The sequence below is a fragment of the Equus caballus genome, chromosome 4 (assembly GCF_041296265.1).
Source record: "Equus caballus isolate H_3958 breed thoroughbred chromosome 4, TB-T2T, whole genome shotgun sequence".
Classification (NCBI taxonomy): Eukaryota; Metazoa; Chordata; class Mammalia; order Perissodactyla; family Equidae; genus Equus; species Equus caballus.
Window position 1 is genome coordinate 8,091,227 of NC_091687.1, and position 18,095 is coordinate 8,109,321.

Here is an 18,095-nt window from a genome sequence, read left to right on the forward strand (position 1 = left end):
TAGGTATGCACGTTGACCTATTCCTTAACAGGTAACATCTGCTTTTAAAAAAGAAAAATATAGAAAAAAGGCAACGACAACATTTTTCCTTTCAAAGAACAAAAATGCAAGACAAAAGAGGAAACATAAACAGTATTAGTAAAAAATAAAAAGGCTTAATGTAAAAAAGAGGTCACATTAGCAGCAGGATGGCACCTAGCAATTTGTGCTAGGATTTTATTGATCCCTCTGTTTCTGAGAGTGACTTTTTTTCTGGACAAGACAGGAATATTTCAAGATGCACAAATATTCTTGCTCTTTTGTCAATAATTTCTACTAGAGTCTTCAATTTTTCTCTAAGAACAAAATCTCAAGACTGGAAAATGATACTAGTTTAATGTGACACTGGCATATATTATTGAAAATTACCTGTTTCAACAATATACAAGTTCCTGTCACAAAGTGATATTAAATGATAATATCACTACTGCTAATAAATACCCGGAGAGGTATCACAGGACCTTGGGGTGGTCTGTATTTGGGGTACTTCGGGGGACATAGCATCCCATCTCCAACCTGTTGCAAGAACACCTTGCATATCTTTTGGATTTAATCATGAACTTCTAGGCTTCGCTTGAATACTTCCTGTGAAATATTGCTCATGACTTGGCAAGACACTTAAAATTTGGCTCATTATCGAACTCGTCAATGGAATTGTCACCTGGATTACAACTAGTAGTCTTAATTCTGCTTTGTAGAACTAGTGTTCCAAGGAATACACTAAGAAATTCTAGTCTATGGCATTTCTTGGATCCATCCATCCATCCATCCAGCCATCCATCCATCCATCCAGCCATCCATCCATCCATCCAGCCAGCCAGCCAGCCAGCCAGCCAGCCATCCAGCCAGCCAGCCAGCCAGCCAGCCAGCCAGCCATCCATCCATCCATCCAGCCAGCCATCCATCCATCCAGCCATCCAGCCATCCAGCCATCCATCCATCCATCCATCCATCCAGCCAGCCAGCCAGCCATCCATCCAGCCAGCCAGCCAGCCATCCAGCCAGCCAGCCAGCCAGCCAGCCATCCATCCATCCGGCTATCTAATAAATATTTATTGAGTGCCTCCTCTAAGACAGAAAATTTTCTAGTCATACATTAGCAAACAAAATAGACTAAAACTCTGACTTCAATGAGTTACTTCTACTAAGGAAAATATAGACAATAGACAAACAATATATTTTAAAAAATAGTTATATAGTATGTTGGAAGGTGATCAGTGCTGTGGAAAATAACAGAGCTGAGTTCAGACGATGGAAGGCACCAGCGGAGGGGATAGAAGGTTGACATCGAAACAGGATGTCCAGGGAAGGCCTCATTAAGAAGTGACATCTGGTCAAAGACTTAGGAGAGTTCAGCTGGCCAGGTGGAGAGCTGGAGGGAGAGTGATTCCAGCAGGAGTAGCAAGCAGTGCAAATTCCCTGAGGTGAGCGCAAGCCTGGTATATTCTAGGAAGACTTAAAGTAAGAGAGGTGACAGGGCTAGATCAGGGCATCGTAGGACATCACAAGGGTTCCGTCTTTAACTCTGAGTGAGATGGGAAGCCATTGGAGGGTTTTCAGTGGATAAGTGACATGATGTGACCTGCATTTTAAAAGGATTACTGTCATCAGTGTTGAGAATAGCCTACCCTAGGTGACAGGGACTGGTAAACTACAGCAAAATTGGGCCATGCCCACTTATTACGATTGTCTGTGGCTGCTTCTGCACTACAACAGGAGAATTGTAGAGCTGCAGCAGAGAGTATGTGGCCTGGAAAGTTTAAAATATTTACCATTAGTCCCTTTACAGAAAATGTTTGCCAACCCCTGCTCTAGGGGGTCAGGGAGACTATTGTAGAAGTCCAGGAGAGAGATGGCTGTGACTTTGGCTAGAGTGGGTCACTGCGTGTGGTACAAGTGGTCAAATTATGGACATGTTTTGAAGGTAGCACCAACAGGATTTTCTGCTGGATTGGATTTGGGATACTAGAGAAAAAGATGACACCAAGATTTTAGGTTTGAGCAACAGGAAGGATGGAATGAATGACCCTTACTATGGAGTGCAGCATGTTTGGGGTGGAAGTGATCAGTTCAGTTGGGGACATGTTGAAGTTTGACATGTCAGAGGAACCACTCCTTTAATCATTTTATGAGTCTAGTACAACACTGACATCTAAAACCAACAAGAACACTTTGAGAAAGTAAAATTATAGGCCAATCTCATTCATGAACGTAGATGAGAAAATCCCAAAGAAATCACGAGCAAATCGAAGTTAGCAATCTACTAAAAAGATAATATATCATGACCAGATTGGGTTTATTCCAGCAATGCACGTTTGTTCAGCATTAAAACATCAATTTATATAATTCACCATCTTAGCAGAATAAAAGAAAAATATCTTATGATTATCTCAGTAGATTTAGAAAAAAGGATATGGTGAAATTCAACACCCATTTACAATAAAAACTTTAATACATTAGGAACAGAAGCATCTTCATTAATCTGATTAAGGGTATCTACAAGCAATCTGGAGTAGATGTTATCCTTGACGGTAAATGTTGAAAGCTTTCTGTTTGACATCAGAAATAACAGTACGGATGCCTGCTATCATCACTGCTAATCAAAACTGCATTGGAAGTACTGAGCAATGTGATGAGAAAAATAAAGAGAAGGTGTATGTACTAAGAAGAAAGGAAACTGTCATTATTCCTAAATGATATGACTATGTATATAAAAAATCCAAAAGAATCTACAGGCAAACATTAGAATAAAAAGAGAGTTAGTATAGTATATTTTTACAGACTAAATAATATAGTATAGTAATTATATTAGCATAAAAGTCAATTTTATTTATATACTTTCAAACAACTGGAAAATGAAATTTGAAAAATGCCTCCATTTATGATATCATAAAAATACGAAGTATATAAGAACATATCCAACAAAACTATGCGTAAGACCTCTTTGGAGAAAATGAAACTTTCATTCAAAGTTATTAAAAAAGACCTGAAAAATAGAGGAATATACCAAAACTATGGACAGGATGGCTTAATTATGGTAAATATGTTAACCTTCTCCATAGTGCTCTTTAGATTTAATTTACGTCCAATAAAAACACAGCCAGTTTCATGTGGATCTTGGCAAACTGGTTCTAAGATGTATATGTACATGAAAAGGGCCAGGAATATCTAAAAAAACTCTTGAAGAAGAATAACAAAGTTGGAGGACTTGGACCTAGCAGATATCCAGACTTGTTCAAAGCTACAGGATTAAGACAGTGTAGTTTTGGTTCAGAGATAGACAAATTGGGCAGTAGAAGGACTTAAGAGCCCTGAAATAGCTGGCAGATCTTTTTGTGGCTTTATTCCTACATCATATTTTTATGCTATCATAACTGGGAATCATTTTAAAAATCCTATTTTCCAACTTTTTGCTGGTACATAGAAACACAACTGACTTTTGCATTAATTTTGTGCCAAGCAACATGACTAAATTCTCTTATTAATTCTGATATTTTCTCGCAGATTCATGTGGATTTTTACACACAGAGTCAGAACAGTTATGAATAATGACCAGCCAAGAAGGGGCGCCCTGGAAGCACTCATTCCAGCTTAACGGCCATTGGGGGTGAAAGAACGCACAGCAATATCGGCTGTGCTTGAAAGAAGAGAAGGAAGGAAGAGGGATGCTCTGCCCTCAGTCTTTCCAGGAGAAGCTGTTCAAAGGCAGCTCAAGATCTTTTTAAGACTAGGTTTTAAAAAGTAGTGTGATGTTGTGTCGTACTTCAATCATTAGAATCTGGTTAAATGAGGCGCCAGCACATGGCCTATGCCCAACAAGTACAAGTGCCCATCCATCTGCCATGACACCTCCTCTCTCCACTCCACTTCTCCCCACCCCGCAGGGAAGCTGCTCTGTCAAGTTTAAGTGGGAAAGGGCAGTTTCCCAAACGAGAGGAATTTAGAAGTTACGGAAGATGATTTAAAAGTCACAGACTTATTTAGCTACATAGTATCAAAGCTTAAAAAAAATTCACCCACATTTTTATGAGAACTTTTAAGGACAGAAGGTGTCAGATGTTAATTCTTAGCCTAGAATGTCAAAGATTAAAAAAATTTCAAAATAAGTCATAAAGTAGTATACATAGCTATAATACATAGATTTTGATACTTATACCCATGAATAAAAATGGAAAGAAACGTTCACATCACAATATCAAAACTCAGACTTGGCATTACTTCCTCTGGGAAGACTTCTTGTCCCGCCCTCGTTCTATGGCATCTCTTGGTGTGGGCTCCCTGCCCTTGCTCCCTTGATTGTACCCCTTTCATGGCACTCTTCACTATGCTCAGATTATTCTTTACTTCCCTGCACCCCTAGACTATAAACTAGTGAGATAACATTCTATTAGTTTTAAAATCCCCACAGCCTCGCATACAGTAGGCACTCAATAAATACTGGGTGAATGAATTCATTGGAAAATAACAAGAGAAGAGATAGTGGACATTTTAGAAATTCTATAGAATTCTAACATTAAAAAAATTTTTCTCTCTTCTTAATCAATTTTGTGATGTCAGACAAAGCTCTGGAACCTATTCTTTCTCTTACTCTAAGAATGAATTTTAGGGTCTTCACTTTTTTTTCAACAGCACTTCTTTCAGGGTTGTGCACAGAGAAGGTACCCATTAAGTGCCTACTGAGTACAATTCAGCAACAATGGATAAAATCTGTGATTATTCAGTCTGATTTTCCTGTGGTCACCACCCTACCACGGCCAAACCATGCTACAGTTTTATTGACACTCATGACCCAAACACTCCTTCTACAAATCCGTCATTATTTATACTGCTCACACACCGGTTTATGTTTGTGAACAGCATAAATCTAAAGTATATAACAAATGGGACATATCTTTACATCCTTCAAGCCTGTGAGCATGGGTTAGCATGCTTGCAACAGGACCGTGTTCACATGAATGACAAGATTCCCATGGCTGGAGCCTTCACTGATGCTATGCATTCCAGTACCAGAGTCACATGGTCTATGACCTCAGTTCGTTCTGGTTTTTAGAAGGGTGGATCTAAAGAATAAAACAATACTCACATGCTTGGCTGCATTGTTTCTCTGATTTTTCTATACGCTAGTAAGGATGCAGATCCTACTGTCTGTATAATTAAAGAAACAAACAAAGAGAGGTGCAGGCTTCCACCAGAGGGTAACCGGTTGGGGGTGGGTGATGGAGTGAGGGCACGAGGTCACAGCATATGAAAAAGAAATAAAATTTGGCCATTGAAGTTCCATCCCCCTTTGCACTATGAAATATGCTCTGGCTCAGAGCCCACCATGTAGAAACCGTTTCATCCTCAAGCTGAGGAGGAACAAATCATAAACAGAATTAATTTACATTTAGGCAATAGCCCTAATTTTGTGTGTGTCTGTGTGTGATCGGCATATTAATTTATTTTCAGAATGAAAAAGAATAAATAATACAGAGCTCAAAACTTCCAGAAGGTGCAAAGCAGAGAAGGACTCTGGTGATTTAGGGAGGAGAATGACACTTAGATGTATTAATAAAAAAAAAAGACTCTAATAAACAGTTGGAACCATTTTCATTGATTCTGGCATCTAAGAAACTAAAGGTCTATGGTTTTTTAAGCAGAAAAGAAACCATAGGGAAAAAATTCTGAGGCAGTGTCAGGAAGTTACAGGACATAGCTGCATTTGTAGCAAAGGGTGGTTGGGTATTGGGGAGGTGATTTTGCTTGTGGGAGTGTCCTTATGAACTTTCAGCTTCAGTGAAAAAAAAAAAAAATCACTGAGCTGTGTTTCAAGTTTAAGACACCCGTCAGAACATTATTTCCCCTTGGCATCTCCCAGATCAATGCAGCTACATGTGTGACAACTGTTTTTATCTTCATGCTTCAATCAATGGGTTTGTACTCAATAGGCCCAAGGAAAAGTCTTTCTCTTCTGAGAAACTCAAAGCATAAACTAAAGATAGCCATCTGAAAACGCTTCACAAACATATCACATATGAATTAACACCAAGACAAAGAAATACGAACAAATAAATGTAAACAGTGATAATGAGGCCAGTAACCAAAAACTTGCCATGTACTGCTCTGGAAGCCAAAATCCCATTAAAAGTTTCTAGTAGATAGCTCGTAGAGGAGCATAGGAATCATAGAACTAGAAACCTTCAGGGATCATTTAATACTTGAACAATTGTATCATTTTATAGATGAAAAAAATTGAGACTGAGACAAATTCAGTGTCATATCTAAAGGAATCAAGGGTAATGGCTGAGTTGACAGTAAAACTAACAGTCTCTTGGTTCTAGGCTAGTTCACATTCCACCTCGATTTCAGTCAAGTTTTAATGGAGTAGGCAGCATAGTGACCCTGAGAAAGTCCCATTGCATCAGATCATAGTTTCATGTCACCACAACAGCAAATTGACATCTGAGACCCACGGGGTGAGCAGTACATTGCCAGATTCACTTAAATGTGATCCCGTAGAACAGGCATCCACCGCATGTGAGGAATGTATGAAGTGCAATGGTTTATTTCCAATTCACGAAATACATAATTTTTTCAGACATTATTAAAGATTTAGCTTCATCACGATAAATAAGGGAGTGGCGTGCACACCCTCTGTAGAATTCTAATCACAAGAACTCTAAAAATAAGGTTATTTAGTAATTATCAGGTCACCTGCTTTACAGGAGAAATGTGTAGAAGAGTGAGTTAAATCGGAAAGATTTCAACTCGTCCAGTGGAAGTCAAGGCTGCCCTAGGCTGTGGCCACCTGCAGGCTGCTCTGATCTGTTAAAAAAACCTTCTGGGTGGACTGGGCGGGGGGGCTGCATGAGGTTTTCAAACACTTTCAGTCCTAGAGTCAACATCTGACACCAAGACAACCCTCATTGGACATTTTTCTATATCCTGAGATACAGAAATTCTGAGAAGTTTTAGAAATCACAGTCCTCTCTGTTGAAGAGAAGATCAGAATATGAAAGCTTAGGTGCAGAGACACAAAGGCAATCACTTGTATCTTTACAGAAACTGGTATGAAACCAATTTTGTCAAAAACATACAGCAGTCAGTTTTTTTTCAATCAGTTTCTCATATTCCTTATCCTTGGCATTATTTTGCCCCTCATGATACTGACATGGAAAAACCAAAAATGAGCACCAGAGACTGGCAAAAATTAACCCAAATGTTTTATCTGCAAATGTCATCTGGCAACCACGATAGTGACATATTTTATTTCACCCGAAAACCTTTTCTTCTGGCAAAAAAAGCCTCAATGAGGGCCCAGGGCATTAGAAGATTATATTTTATATAATCAAGAGGCTTATAGAAAGAAAAACAAGGTGTAAAGGTATTTTATAAATAGGAGTATTCTTTAGAAACATTAAAATCCCGGTCTTTTAAATGAATAAATATATATTCTGTGTTAAAATATATATAAAATAATCACTTAGCCCTCTTTCAAAAGACCCCTAACCACAAGGCAAAAATATCTTTATTTAAAGAGTTTCTTGCTTTCTTTTTTTTATTTTTGAAACTATTTGGCACACAGGTTATGTTAAAATTTGTCCTAAATGATGGAGCCAAGCCAAGAATGTATTATCAAAGTTCTGGGAGTTAACACCCTGCCTCTAGGGCTGTGATATTTCTTAATAATTAATAGCTTCTAAAACAACCTCGTCATCGTTTCGTGATTAACGGGCAGGGGCGCAGGTATTTGTTTTGGAAAAACAAGCTTCAAATCCAAGATTAAAAAAGAGTGACACCGATTCTATAAAAGCACTGCTTAGAAAAAGACAGGGGTCGCTTCCTTTACAATGCAGGTTTGCTGTTTGAACTCTTACTGTAACACACCAGCTTTGCTAGCTTGATCAACACAACAAGGGCCTCTGGGAAATATGACGGAATGGAAGACATTCTGTCTCAAACCTATGGCTGAAATGGAAATTTATTTTTTAATGAAAACTGAGACTATTTTAACTGTGAGGGATGTGTCAACATTTAGACGTGGAGGTGTCCCTAAACTACTATTTCAGGAAAACGTGAAATGCCAGGCAGAGCACGTTCTGGCCGAGTCCTATTCTAGGCAGACTGAGTGGAGCGTCTGTGCGGGTGGGGAAGACGGGGGCGGAGGAGAGGCGGCGGCTCACCTGTATTCTCCAAAAGTGCCGTCGTCTTCCTTCATAGGCTGGATTTCAGGATCGGCATGGGCATCTTCCTTTTCTTTAACTAAAAAATTTCAAAATGACGTTACCTATTGATCTTCTGTTTCCCAATTCAAAGTTTTTAAGAGTGCACTCTTTGAGATACACAGCAGTGAAAAATAATTCTACACACAGATGTCTAACCAGATGTATTATGTGGCCATGGATACATTTTGATGTTTGAGACTCTTTAAGGCAACCTAAAAGAATTCACATTTGTTAACATATAAAGCTGACTTCATGGAAGCATTCTGGAACAAGTCTCTTACTCACCTGATGAAAAGGTAAGTTTTAAGTTTCTAAGATTTCTCTCCTATTTTACCAATCTATTTAGTAACTATATTCATGGTTACAAAATGTTTTTGTAAATCGGTTCTTTTGCAGAATTTTTTTCTTGCCACTGAAGGGAAAATGGCCAGGGAAAGAAAAGATAAATTCAGCGGATCCACTAAATTGACTAAACCATTGACTATATAGGGAAAGCAATGCTACTCATCACGACGTCAAGCTCAGTTCATGCATCACTCCTTCAGAAGACTTCACGTCCCTTCCCCCTCTGCCTGTTGGTTTCAGGTGCTGTTTTAGCACCTATGACTTATGTGGAGCCTAAGGAAGCAGAGTCACTAACATCTTCAGAGAAGAGATTCATTTACTCTCCCAAATGTCTTCTGATCCTTGACAATGTTTATTGTTGTTGCTAGCGCCAGGGAGCGGATTCTGACTCGTAGTGACCATGCGGACAGCAGAGCAGAACCCTGCCCAGACTTTTTGCGCCATCCTCTGACCTCCTGGCACTGTATCAGACAATGCTCCGCTGCTATTCACAGGGTTTTCACGGTCAATCTTTTTGGAAGTGGGTGGCCAGGTCCTTCTTCCTAGCCTGTCTAGTCTGGAGGCTCTGTTGAACTCTTGTCCAGCATGGGTGACCCTGCTGGTATTCGAAATACCAGTGGCAGAGCTTTCAGAATCACAGTGACAGGCAGCCAGCCACAGTATGACAACCAGCAGACAGGTGCTGTGGTTCTCTGGGAAACGAATCCAGGCCACAGACCACTAGCCCACCAGGCCTGGCCTTGACAATGTTTAGGCTCCCGACAGATAAAAAGGGATCAAAAACTGTTTGAACAGAAAGTCTGAATTTACGGCTCTGGGAATATGCACTTACTGCAATCTACATGATTACCCTCATGATTTCTTTTTACTTTTATGGATAATTATGCAGCATTATAAAGGAATTTTAATCTGTCTTTCTTACCTGGATATTTACCACCCTTGTTTCTTCTGATGAAGCAAACAATCAGCAAAATTAAGATAAGGAGAGCGACAGCACACATTAGACCAATGAACCAGCCCTGAGTCGCAATATCCACCTGTCGGCTCGCCATCGCTGGAAAACAAATCAACGGTGTCGGTGGGAATGGGTGAAAGGGGAGATGAGAACTGTTGTAGTCTATTGTCGTAAATAATTGCCATAGTATGTGAGCTTTTATATATTTTACACATGGCCCTAAACTGGAATCTGTCAGTTATCAATCAGGAGTTAAAGACTTAATTTTGAAAAATCTTCACTAATCAAAAAAATCCAAAAAAAGAAATCTGAATGCTAATACCATTAAATGCTAACAAACCCTGCTGAACGCTGTGTTCATGGTTATTTTAACTATACATTCTCAATAGAAACATAGTCTCAAACCCATTAAAAATTTACTGTTTACAGGATAAATTGTACATTAAGCACAATAATAAGAATATGAGCCAATTTTAAACAGAACAGAATGTATACATCTAATGGAGTATTTTTCCTTCAAAGGAACCACTTGTGGAGGTTAAAATATCATTGCAACGATGCTGCCATTTTTCACAATGTTTTGGAAACCTCCTGTTAAAAAGGAAAATTTTCCACACAAGAAACCTGTCCACATAAGATAAGCAGCTTTATTATTTTATATAACATCTCAATTTGCATCCAAAATATCACTTAGATTTGCTACTGATCTCATGTTATTTATCTCATTTACAAGACTTGGTTCTGAGTGACTTTTGGAAATTTCTGAAAAATCCAATTTACCCCCAAAAGGGTCAATATTTAAAACTGAATATTGCTTAAGACCCATTCAAAAGATTCTGAAATATATCTTGATCAGTGGAATCATTATTGGAACAAGTGACCAGTTTAAAGAGAAAATACTCATTCATAAGCATACGCATTTTTTAGGTCTTCAAATATCCTGTTAGAGTCAATGAAGGTGAAGCCCCTTATTCAACCGGTTACAGTATGCAAATCTCCCAAGAAAAACAGAGCATACTTAGCATTTCTGGTATTATTCAAAAGTGTCAATCAAATGGGACAAAGTGCAGCATCAATGGCCATTCAGACATGCCCATGACGATTTGATTAAATAAATTGGTATGAATCTCTTTTAAAGAAGGTCTTTAATTTTTCTCTTTTGATCGTAATCAAGGTAAAGGGTTTTCTTCTTTTGATTCATAAGCATGCCAAATCATGCTTTTAATTTGATTGAATTTCTTCTGATCCATTTAACATGGTTGGGTTAGGAGTATGTGATCTCTGGATGAAAAATAAGCATGGCTACATGTATCCCAGGTTCTGCTATATGTTACAAAACTAACGCCTCATTGCCTTCTTTCTCCACACAGAGGACAGAAATAAAAATGAAATGCTCAAAATCAAGTGTGAAGAGGAATGTGAAAAACGTGCGGATGTGTTATTGAAGAAATAAAATGGGAAGGGGAAATTCGTTATCTGGAATACAAAGCAAATGGCAGTAGCCCTTCCCCAGTAGCCTCCGTGCCTCATTGGTTAGAGGGGTTTTGAGTTGTGCTGCAACTCATACAACGGCAGCACCAGCACAGGCAGTGTTCCCCTCCATGCACAGCCCATATTCATCGTGAGGATGAACTCAGCGATACAATGAGAGTTAACATTTTGAAACCCTTGCTATATGCTAGGCAATGGGCTGCAGGCAAAATCTCATTTTATCTTCACAACAGTCCTTGGAGGCAGGCACGAGGAATAAACCCGTGCCCAGAGAGGGTAAGGAACTTGCCCAAGAGCTGGAGTTTGACCCATGTCTGTCTGACCCCAGAGAACACGGTACTGGCCACTATGCTCTATTCCTATAAGGCACTCCTGAAAACATTCCACGCATCAAATCTGCAGAAGGCTTTACAAAGAATAAAATCTTATAGGGACTTTCCATTCTGAGACAGGGAAACATATTTTAAATGTCCATCCTTATATACCCTTTGGCATTATATTTCTATCAATTCGCACATGGTCTTTGATTGTGTGCTTTCTTCAAGACTGAATAAAAAATCAATTGGTGTAAGTCGACTGAGCATTTGATTGAAGTTAGAGAGTCCTTGCTTTTAGTATGCCTAATGATTTACAGCCTTGTCAGAAAGAGTATCTGCATTTACATTTTTCATTTACTTCAATGCAACTGGTAAGGGCAAAATGCAATAAGATACTCAAATACTAGTACAGACATACTCTTATAAAGATGGTGACGTCAAAGTTAACTGCAGCTGGTAGCTTGTTACTACGTAACTATGCAAAAAGCAGAAATGTTTCTTTGATGGTTGATAAGAAACATCCAAATTGACTTTGAATTTTTGCCTCTGTGTCTAAAGAAAAAAGTATCAAATATTTCACTGCCCCATTATTTAAGATTGGGCAGACACAGTACGTTAACAGGTGCATGTGTGTGCATGCTCACACACACACACACAAAACACACACAAGTGCACCAGAAGTTGATATCAAACAAAAACTATGTAAGTGAAAGGAACTATTGACTTCCCATCCATATAAAAAGGGACCTAAAGCCCAGACAGACTATAAGAGGCTTCAAGTCTTTCCAGGACATTCTAAGATCACCTTAACTAGAGAGGTACATACAAAGCCAAGTCATGGTCACCATTGTGCATCACACACACACACACACACACAGAATGAAGCCTGTGGGGCTTTTTCTTCTTGAATCCAAGCTTCAATGGGTGGGTATTAGAAGGATTGGTAGGAGAGTGAAAGAGGATTTTCACTTTATCTAGAACTTTTACAATAAAATTATATTCATGTATTATTTTTGTAATCCATAAAGCAATAAATTAAACAAATAGACAAATATAAAGAATGCAAAAAAAGAAAATAAGCCAGAGGAATGAAATGTGCTTCATTTCCTGGAACTTAGTTTTAACAAGAGTCTTCTGCTGTCACGTTGCCTGTCGTCTCGTGGGGAACCTGTGCTCTGTGGCAGCAGGTCTCTGAGAAGAATGCTGTTGAGTACTTTGAATAAACATGGAAGAGACAGAGTGAGATAAATGGCTATTTATGGAGAATCCACTATGTATAAAAATATCCTGTTCAGGGGCCAGCCCCGTGGCCGAGTGGTTAAGCTCGCAAGCTCCGCTTAGGCCGCCTAGGGTTTCCCCAGTTCGAATCCTGGGCGCGGATGTGGCACCGCTCATCAGGCCAGGCTGAGGCGGCATCCCACATGCCACAATTAGAAGGACCACAACTAAAAAATATGTACTGGGGGGCTTTGGGGAGAAAAAGGAAAAATAAAATCTTTTTTTAAAAAAAATCCTATTCAGTTAAAATAGTTAGAAATATATAGAAAGGGAAAAAAACTTCACTCTAACACTGAGGGAATGTTTATATGTGTAAATGATGTGAAAAACTGAATGATCTAAATAATGTAAGTTAAGGATCATATTTATCTCTGTTTTTGTAATAGTTTTTGGCAATAATGTGATTAAAAGATGATTTGCTCAATTCTGTAATTCATTTGAGATAAAGAGCCAAAGACAATTGAAAACCTGAACTCCCAACCCAATGGGGTCCCACAGAAAGGCATTCATGGGCCTCCCCATAACAGCTCCACGAGCTGGAGCGCTCGGTGGCTTGCCCTCTGAGTGCCAGCCAGAACCACCAGAACCAACATGGTATGTGCTCACCTGGGCCTGTCTCAAGCACACCCTCTGAACTCACACAACCAGAGGCCCCCTCAGCACCAACTTGAACTTTGTATGCTCCTGGCCTTAGACTCTTTAAGCCAAAGAAGCTCCAAGAACCATTTACAATTTCTTTCCTCCATTCTTCTCTGCCTATGGAAATTTTGCAAAAACAACAAATTTGAATATTTTAAGGGACCCAGAAGTCACCAAATGCTTCATGAAAGGAAAATTCTGTATAAGCTAAAGACAAAATCTAGCATGCCTAGATTTATCATTTTAGTTTATCATAAACCTAGTCATGTCAAAAAACCAATTAAAATGAAGAACTATATGAAAATGTCCTCAAAGAAAAATTGACTGGATGTCCAGATTGCTTATTAGTCACATATATTCCCAGTATATTAAATCTTTTTAATACAAAGGAAGCTTCTTTATCTGCACCTTGCCTTATGAAACTATTGAGCTTCTCCAATGATGTTTATAAATAGAAGTTATACACTAAATAGCTTAAGTGAGGCATGAGAAGAATGGTTTTTTAAGAGTCACAAGATGAGTCTTTTGGTAAACTTAAGTGCCTTTAAATTTATCCAAGTTATAGAGTCAAGCTTTCCAGAGTAATGATTTTCCTAAAGGAATGGTTATTTCTAAAAATATTTACTCACATGATAAAGGCCTAAACAGAAAGTTGGAGTACATTCAACACTTTGTTACCAACATTCATTGGCCACCCAGCTTCTTATGCACAGAGCACACTGCATTAAGAAGGGGGCACTGGGTTTTCATAAACTGCTGAAAATTAAAGGTGCCACATCTCCTGGTAGATGTGGCCAGGACGTCAGTAGAGTGCCTGACCTGGGAACACATTAAAAATTGAAATATAAGTGCTAATTTTCTGCAATTTCTAATACAATTCTGTTGGGTAGTATGGGCAAAATGACTGCTTTTAAGTCAGTTTGATTTCTGCTACTTCAAGGTTCAATTTGAACAAATATATGCAATGGAACTTATTATGTCCTTTGTTTTTAATAACATGAAAAAAAGAGATTTCATGAAAAAAATATATAGGTTGATGGTTCACTATAATTTTTTTAGATGTTTGAAAGGCTTTTTATTTATTAAACTATAGCATTATGAAAAAAATGATCAGAAATAATGATGCACAATACTAAAATTTATGAGTGGTATTATATGAGTCCTGAACAGCGTGAACTGTTGTCTATTAGATATAATCCCAGGAAACATCTGAGTCTTCATTTACTGATGTGTGTGTGGCTGGGTATGCTGAACAGTGCCAGAGGCAGAAGTCACAGAACATCAGAGAAGGCAAGCTTTAAACCCAATACTAGGTGGCTGCTTTTCAATTTTATTTATCATCTTTTTTTTTTTTTTGAGGAAGATTAGCCCTGAGCTAACATCAGCTGCCAATCCTCCTCTTTTTGCTGAGGAAGACTGGCCCTGAGCTAACATCAGTGCCCATCTTCCTCTACTTTATATGTGGGATGCCTGCCACAGCATGGCTTGCCAAGCAGTGCCATGTCCGCACCTGGGATCTGAACTGGCGAACCCCCGGGCCACCGAAGTGGAATGTGTAAACTTAACCGCTGTTCAGTGTAGGTCTTTAAAGAATTTGTATTGGAGTGAGAAAGGATGCTCCTTAGAATAGTGGCTTTTGACCTGTTTTGAGTCACAAACTTCTTTGAGAATCTGCCTCTGGGGAGCTCAGCGACCCCAGGAGAGGAACATCTGCTTTAGAGAATGTTGGATGGTTAGGGTACACTGGAAGCAAAGCTGCAAAAAAGAACTGCCAAATACGCTTTTATCAGAAGTTAAGAAAGAAGAATTAAAAGGGATAACAACTATTTCACTTGACATGCCCCAGAGAGCAAGACAGTCTTACCTGCTAAGTGTTCCTTACATATCGTATTCTGAAAAATCACAGTGCAACCTAAACAGCTTCTTAAAACACCAAATTATGGAGACTATATGATGCCATATGCTTGCTACTGAGTACAGATGACATCCACAGTCATTAAAAGATGCTATTTGGCTGACGCTGACAATTCTATCAGCCTTACCTCCATAGCCTAAATTAAAAATGACCTATTTATAGACATATTAACTTGAGTAGTTAAGAAATGATAAGATCAATTTATTATCCCAGAAAAAATGTTTTAGGATATTAAATCAGAAAGAGTCAATGGGCCTACTCAGATTCTAAATTAAGTTCCAAATTCTGTTATATAATTTAGAAGCTAAAGGCCTCTACTGAAACAAATTTAATGTAATAGCACTTCTTAGGATCAAAAGGAGAAGTACATTAAAGAAATTAAATAATGCACTTGACCTCTGAGATATAATTCACCATCACATGTATATCGTGTGCCCCTCTGTGCTAAGGGTGGGAAACAGTGAACAGCAAAACCAATTATGGAACTACATAGAGTCCTTCTGTGGACCTAAGTGATTTTAGTTGTCTGAGATTTTCCTCTTAAAGGAATGAATAATGATAAGAATATGATCAATCAATAGAGACAGTAAATATGAACATGTGTGCAAAACATCAGTAGCAAAGAACCCAGGGAAAACATCGATTTTCTTTAAAAAGTTTTGGAATCACGGAACTGAGGAATTTAGTCTTGATGTAAGTATGGAAGATGCTCATGGCAGAACATAGTGAAATACTTCCAACAGAAGAGAAATTGGCTTATTCTTAAAGACACGCAGAGAAGATATCGCAACTTCCTAAGCTTGTGTTCTTTGGCCACGTTCATCATAGAGAATTCTAACTCTCCTTGCTTTTACTCCCCACTCGTCAACTTTCTTAGTGAACAAATACTGTTCAGTGACGTGCCAGACACTGTTCCCTGGGATGTGCTAGTGTCATTCCTCATCCGGGCTTTCTCAGCAGTCTGCCTTGAGTCCCTCTCGCTACTCTTAAGTCTTTCTTTGTAGATCCCACCAGCGTAGTTGCCTCCATTTTAGCTTCCTAAACTACATATCTGATCCTGTCGCTTCCCTGTTTAAAACGTGCATGGCTTACCTCTGCCCACAGGTAAACACGAATTCCTTAGCAAGGCACTCCCGGCCTCACAGGACCACTCACATCTGGCCTCACCTACCCCTCACTCACATCTCAGCTTCTCTTTTCCACACTCTCTTCATTTCAGCCAAACTGGACCGCTGGGTACGACCCAAACGCCCCGTGAGTTTCGAAACCCCATGCTTTTGCTCATGTCTCCTACCAAGAATTTACACACCCCCACCCCCTGACTCATCTGCCAAAATTCTATCTATCCTTCAAGGCCCAGTTCCATATTGCTTTCTTCGTGAACCTTTTCCTAATCCTGTTTGGCAAAATAAACGCCTCACTCCTCTATGCTCAGATACCATTTTGTTCAAATGGCTAGTTTAGCATCTATCTTTTTCTGTTTTACTTGTTGGTCTTACCAGCCAGATTTTAAGCATATTAAAGGCAGGATCTGTCTTACTGTCTTGACACACAGTGCCTTAAAAAAGGCCGGTGCATTTTACGTGCCAGGTAGACGTTAGTTGTTGAACTGATTGAACCTTCTATATAGTCTTTTTTTTTGGTTCAGGTCAAATAAAGTTGTGAACTTTAAACCTGATTTTTATTTACTGGTTCTTTAGCTTTTCCTTGTCTCTAAACCTAGTTGCTAGTGGTGGGACCAACTCTGGTGTAATTCTACGGTGAGAGTCTGACCACACAGAGGATTCCTTACCAGCTCCTCGGTGCCTTCCTTCCTCAGTCCTAGCTGGTTGACCACAGTTGTCTGCTAATTAGGTCAAGAACCAGGTTTAGTTCCTGACTTGCCAGTTAGTTTCTTCCTATTCTCTGACCCCAACTAGTCACCCCCAAAAGTGTTCTGATGACTGGTCCCAGGGGTGGGAAAGTAAAACGCTACGGAAAAGCAGTGGGCATCCATCACCCATACTGGGACCATAACTCAAAGCCATTATCTGTGTGTTTTTGGTTCATTTCTATAGTTGTCTTCACAGGTCTATTTCCTAGAGTCCCAGACCCCAAAACTATCTAAAGGGACACAGAAATTAAACAAATGCGCCAAGCAACCGCAAATCTTATACAGATGTTGAGCGCTTTAACCAAATAAGGACATGGATCAAAATAAGTGACTCTTGAAGATCTCAAGAGTATTTCCATGCTCAAAATTGAGGAGAATATTAAGGAAAAGGGTTAGTATGGCATAATATAGTTAATTGATTTATCCTGGCTTCTACTTCACGGTTTAAATAATTCCTTTGTAATTATGTATTTGAAAGCTTGAGTTTCATTAATATCTCTTAAAGGCTGTAAGAATATTTAAAAATGTAAACTCAGATGCATCTCTTTTCCCCTCTCTGATCAGAACTGCATTAAAATTGCTAGAAGCTGACGTTTCTATAGCTAAGGATATCATACATCTTTTCTCTCAAGGATCCATTTCTTATTTATTCTCTTTCATGCCGTTTTAAATTAAAATATAAAAGATATATAAAGACATATTAAAGTTTGGAAGGATGGTGGAGCATTTTTATTTTTCTCCTCTCTCAGAGAGTATCTAAACTCTGCATGGAGAAGGAAAATAGAGAAGAGGATAGAATTCATTCTTAGATTGAAAAAAAAGAAATATTTTTAAGGAAGGAAAACCCAGGATAATACATTATTCTTGAGCAATTTAAAGTCTTATCATGGTAAAATGTCATCATTTTATGCAAGCAATGTTTAATTACTGGTACACTATTACAAGAAGCAATATAGAAAATAAGGTTAGATTTAGGTTTTTTTTTTTTTTTAATTTCAACACGATTTCTCTTCTTATCTGTGAGCTATCAGATTTCAAC

General features: G+C 38.7%; 1 protein-coding gene across 41 annotated transcripts in view; it reads right to left on the minus strand.

Annotated features, from left to right (window-relative positions):
• The window catches only part of NRCAM (neuronal cell adhesion molecule), a 252,230-nt gene that overhangs the window by 3,529 nt on the left and 230,606 nt on the right, over positions 1 to 18,095 (minus strand). For all 41 annotated transcript variants that reach the window (XM_070265468.1, XM_070265454.1, XM_070265482.1 and 38 more), the window contains 2 exons: positions 9,511 to 9,642; positions 8,202 to 8,280 (listed from right to left, as the gene is read on the minus strand). In XM_070265468.1, coding sequence (XP_070121569.1) covers positions 8,202 to 8,280; positions 9,511 to 9,642 — 211 coding nt within the window. The remainder of the gene's footprint in view (positions 1 to 8,201; positions 8,281 to 9,510; positions 9,643 to 18,095) is intronic.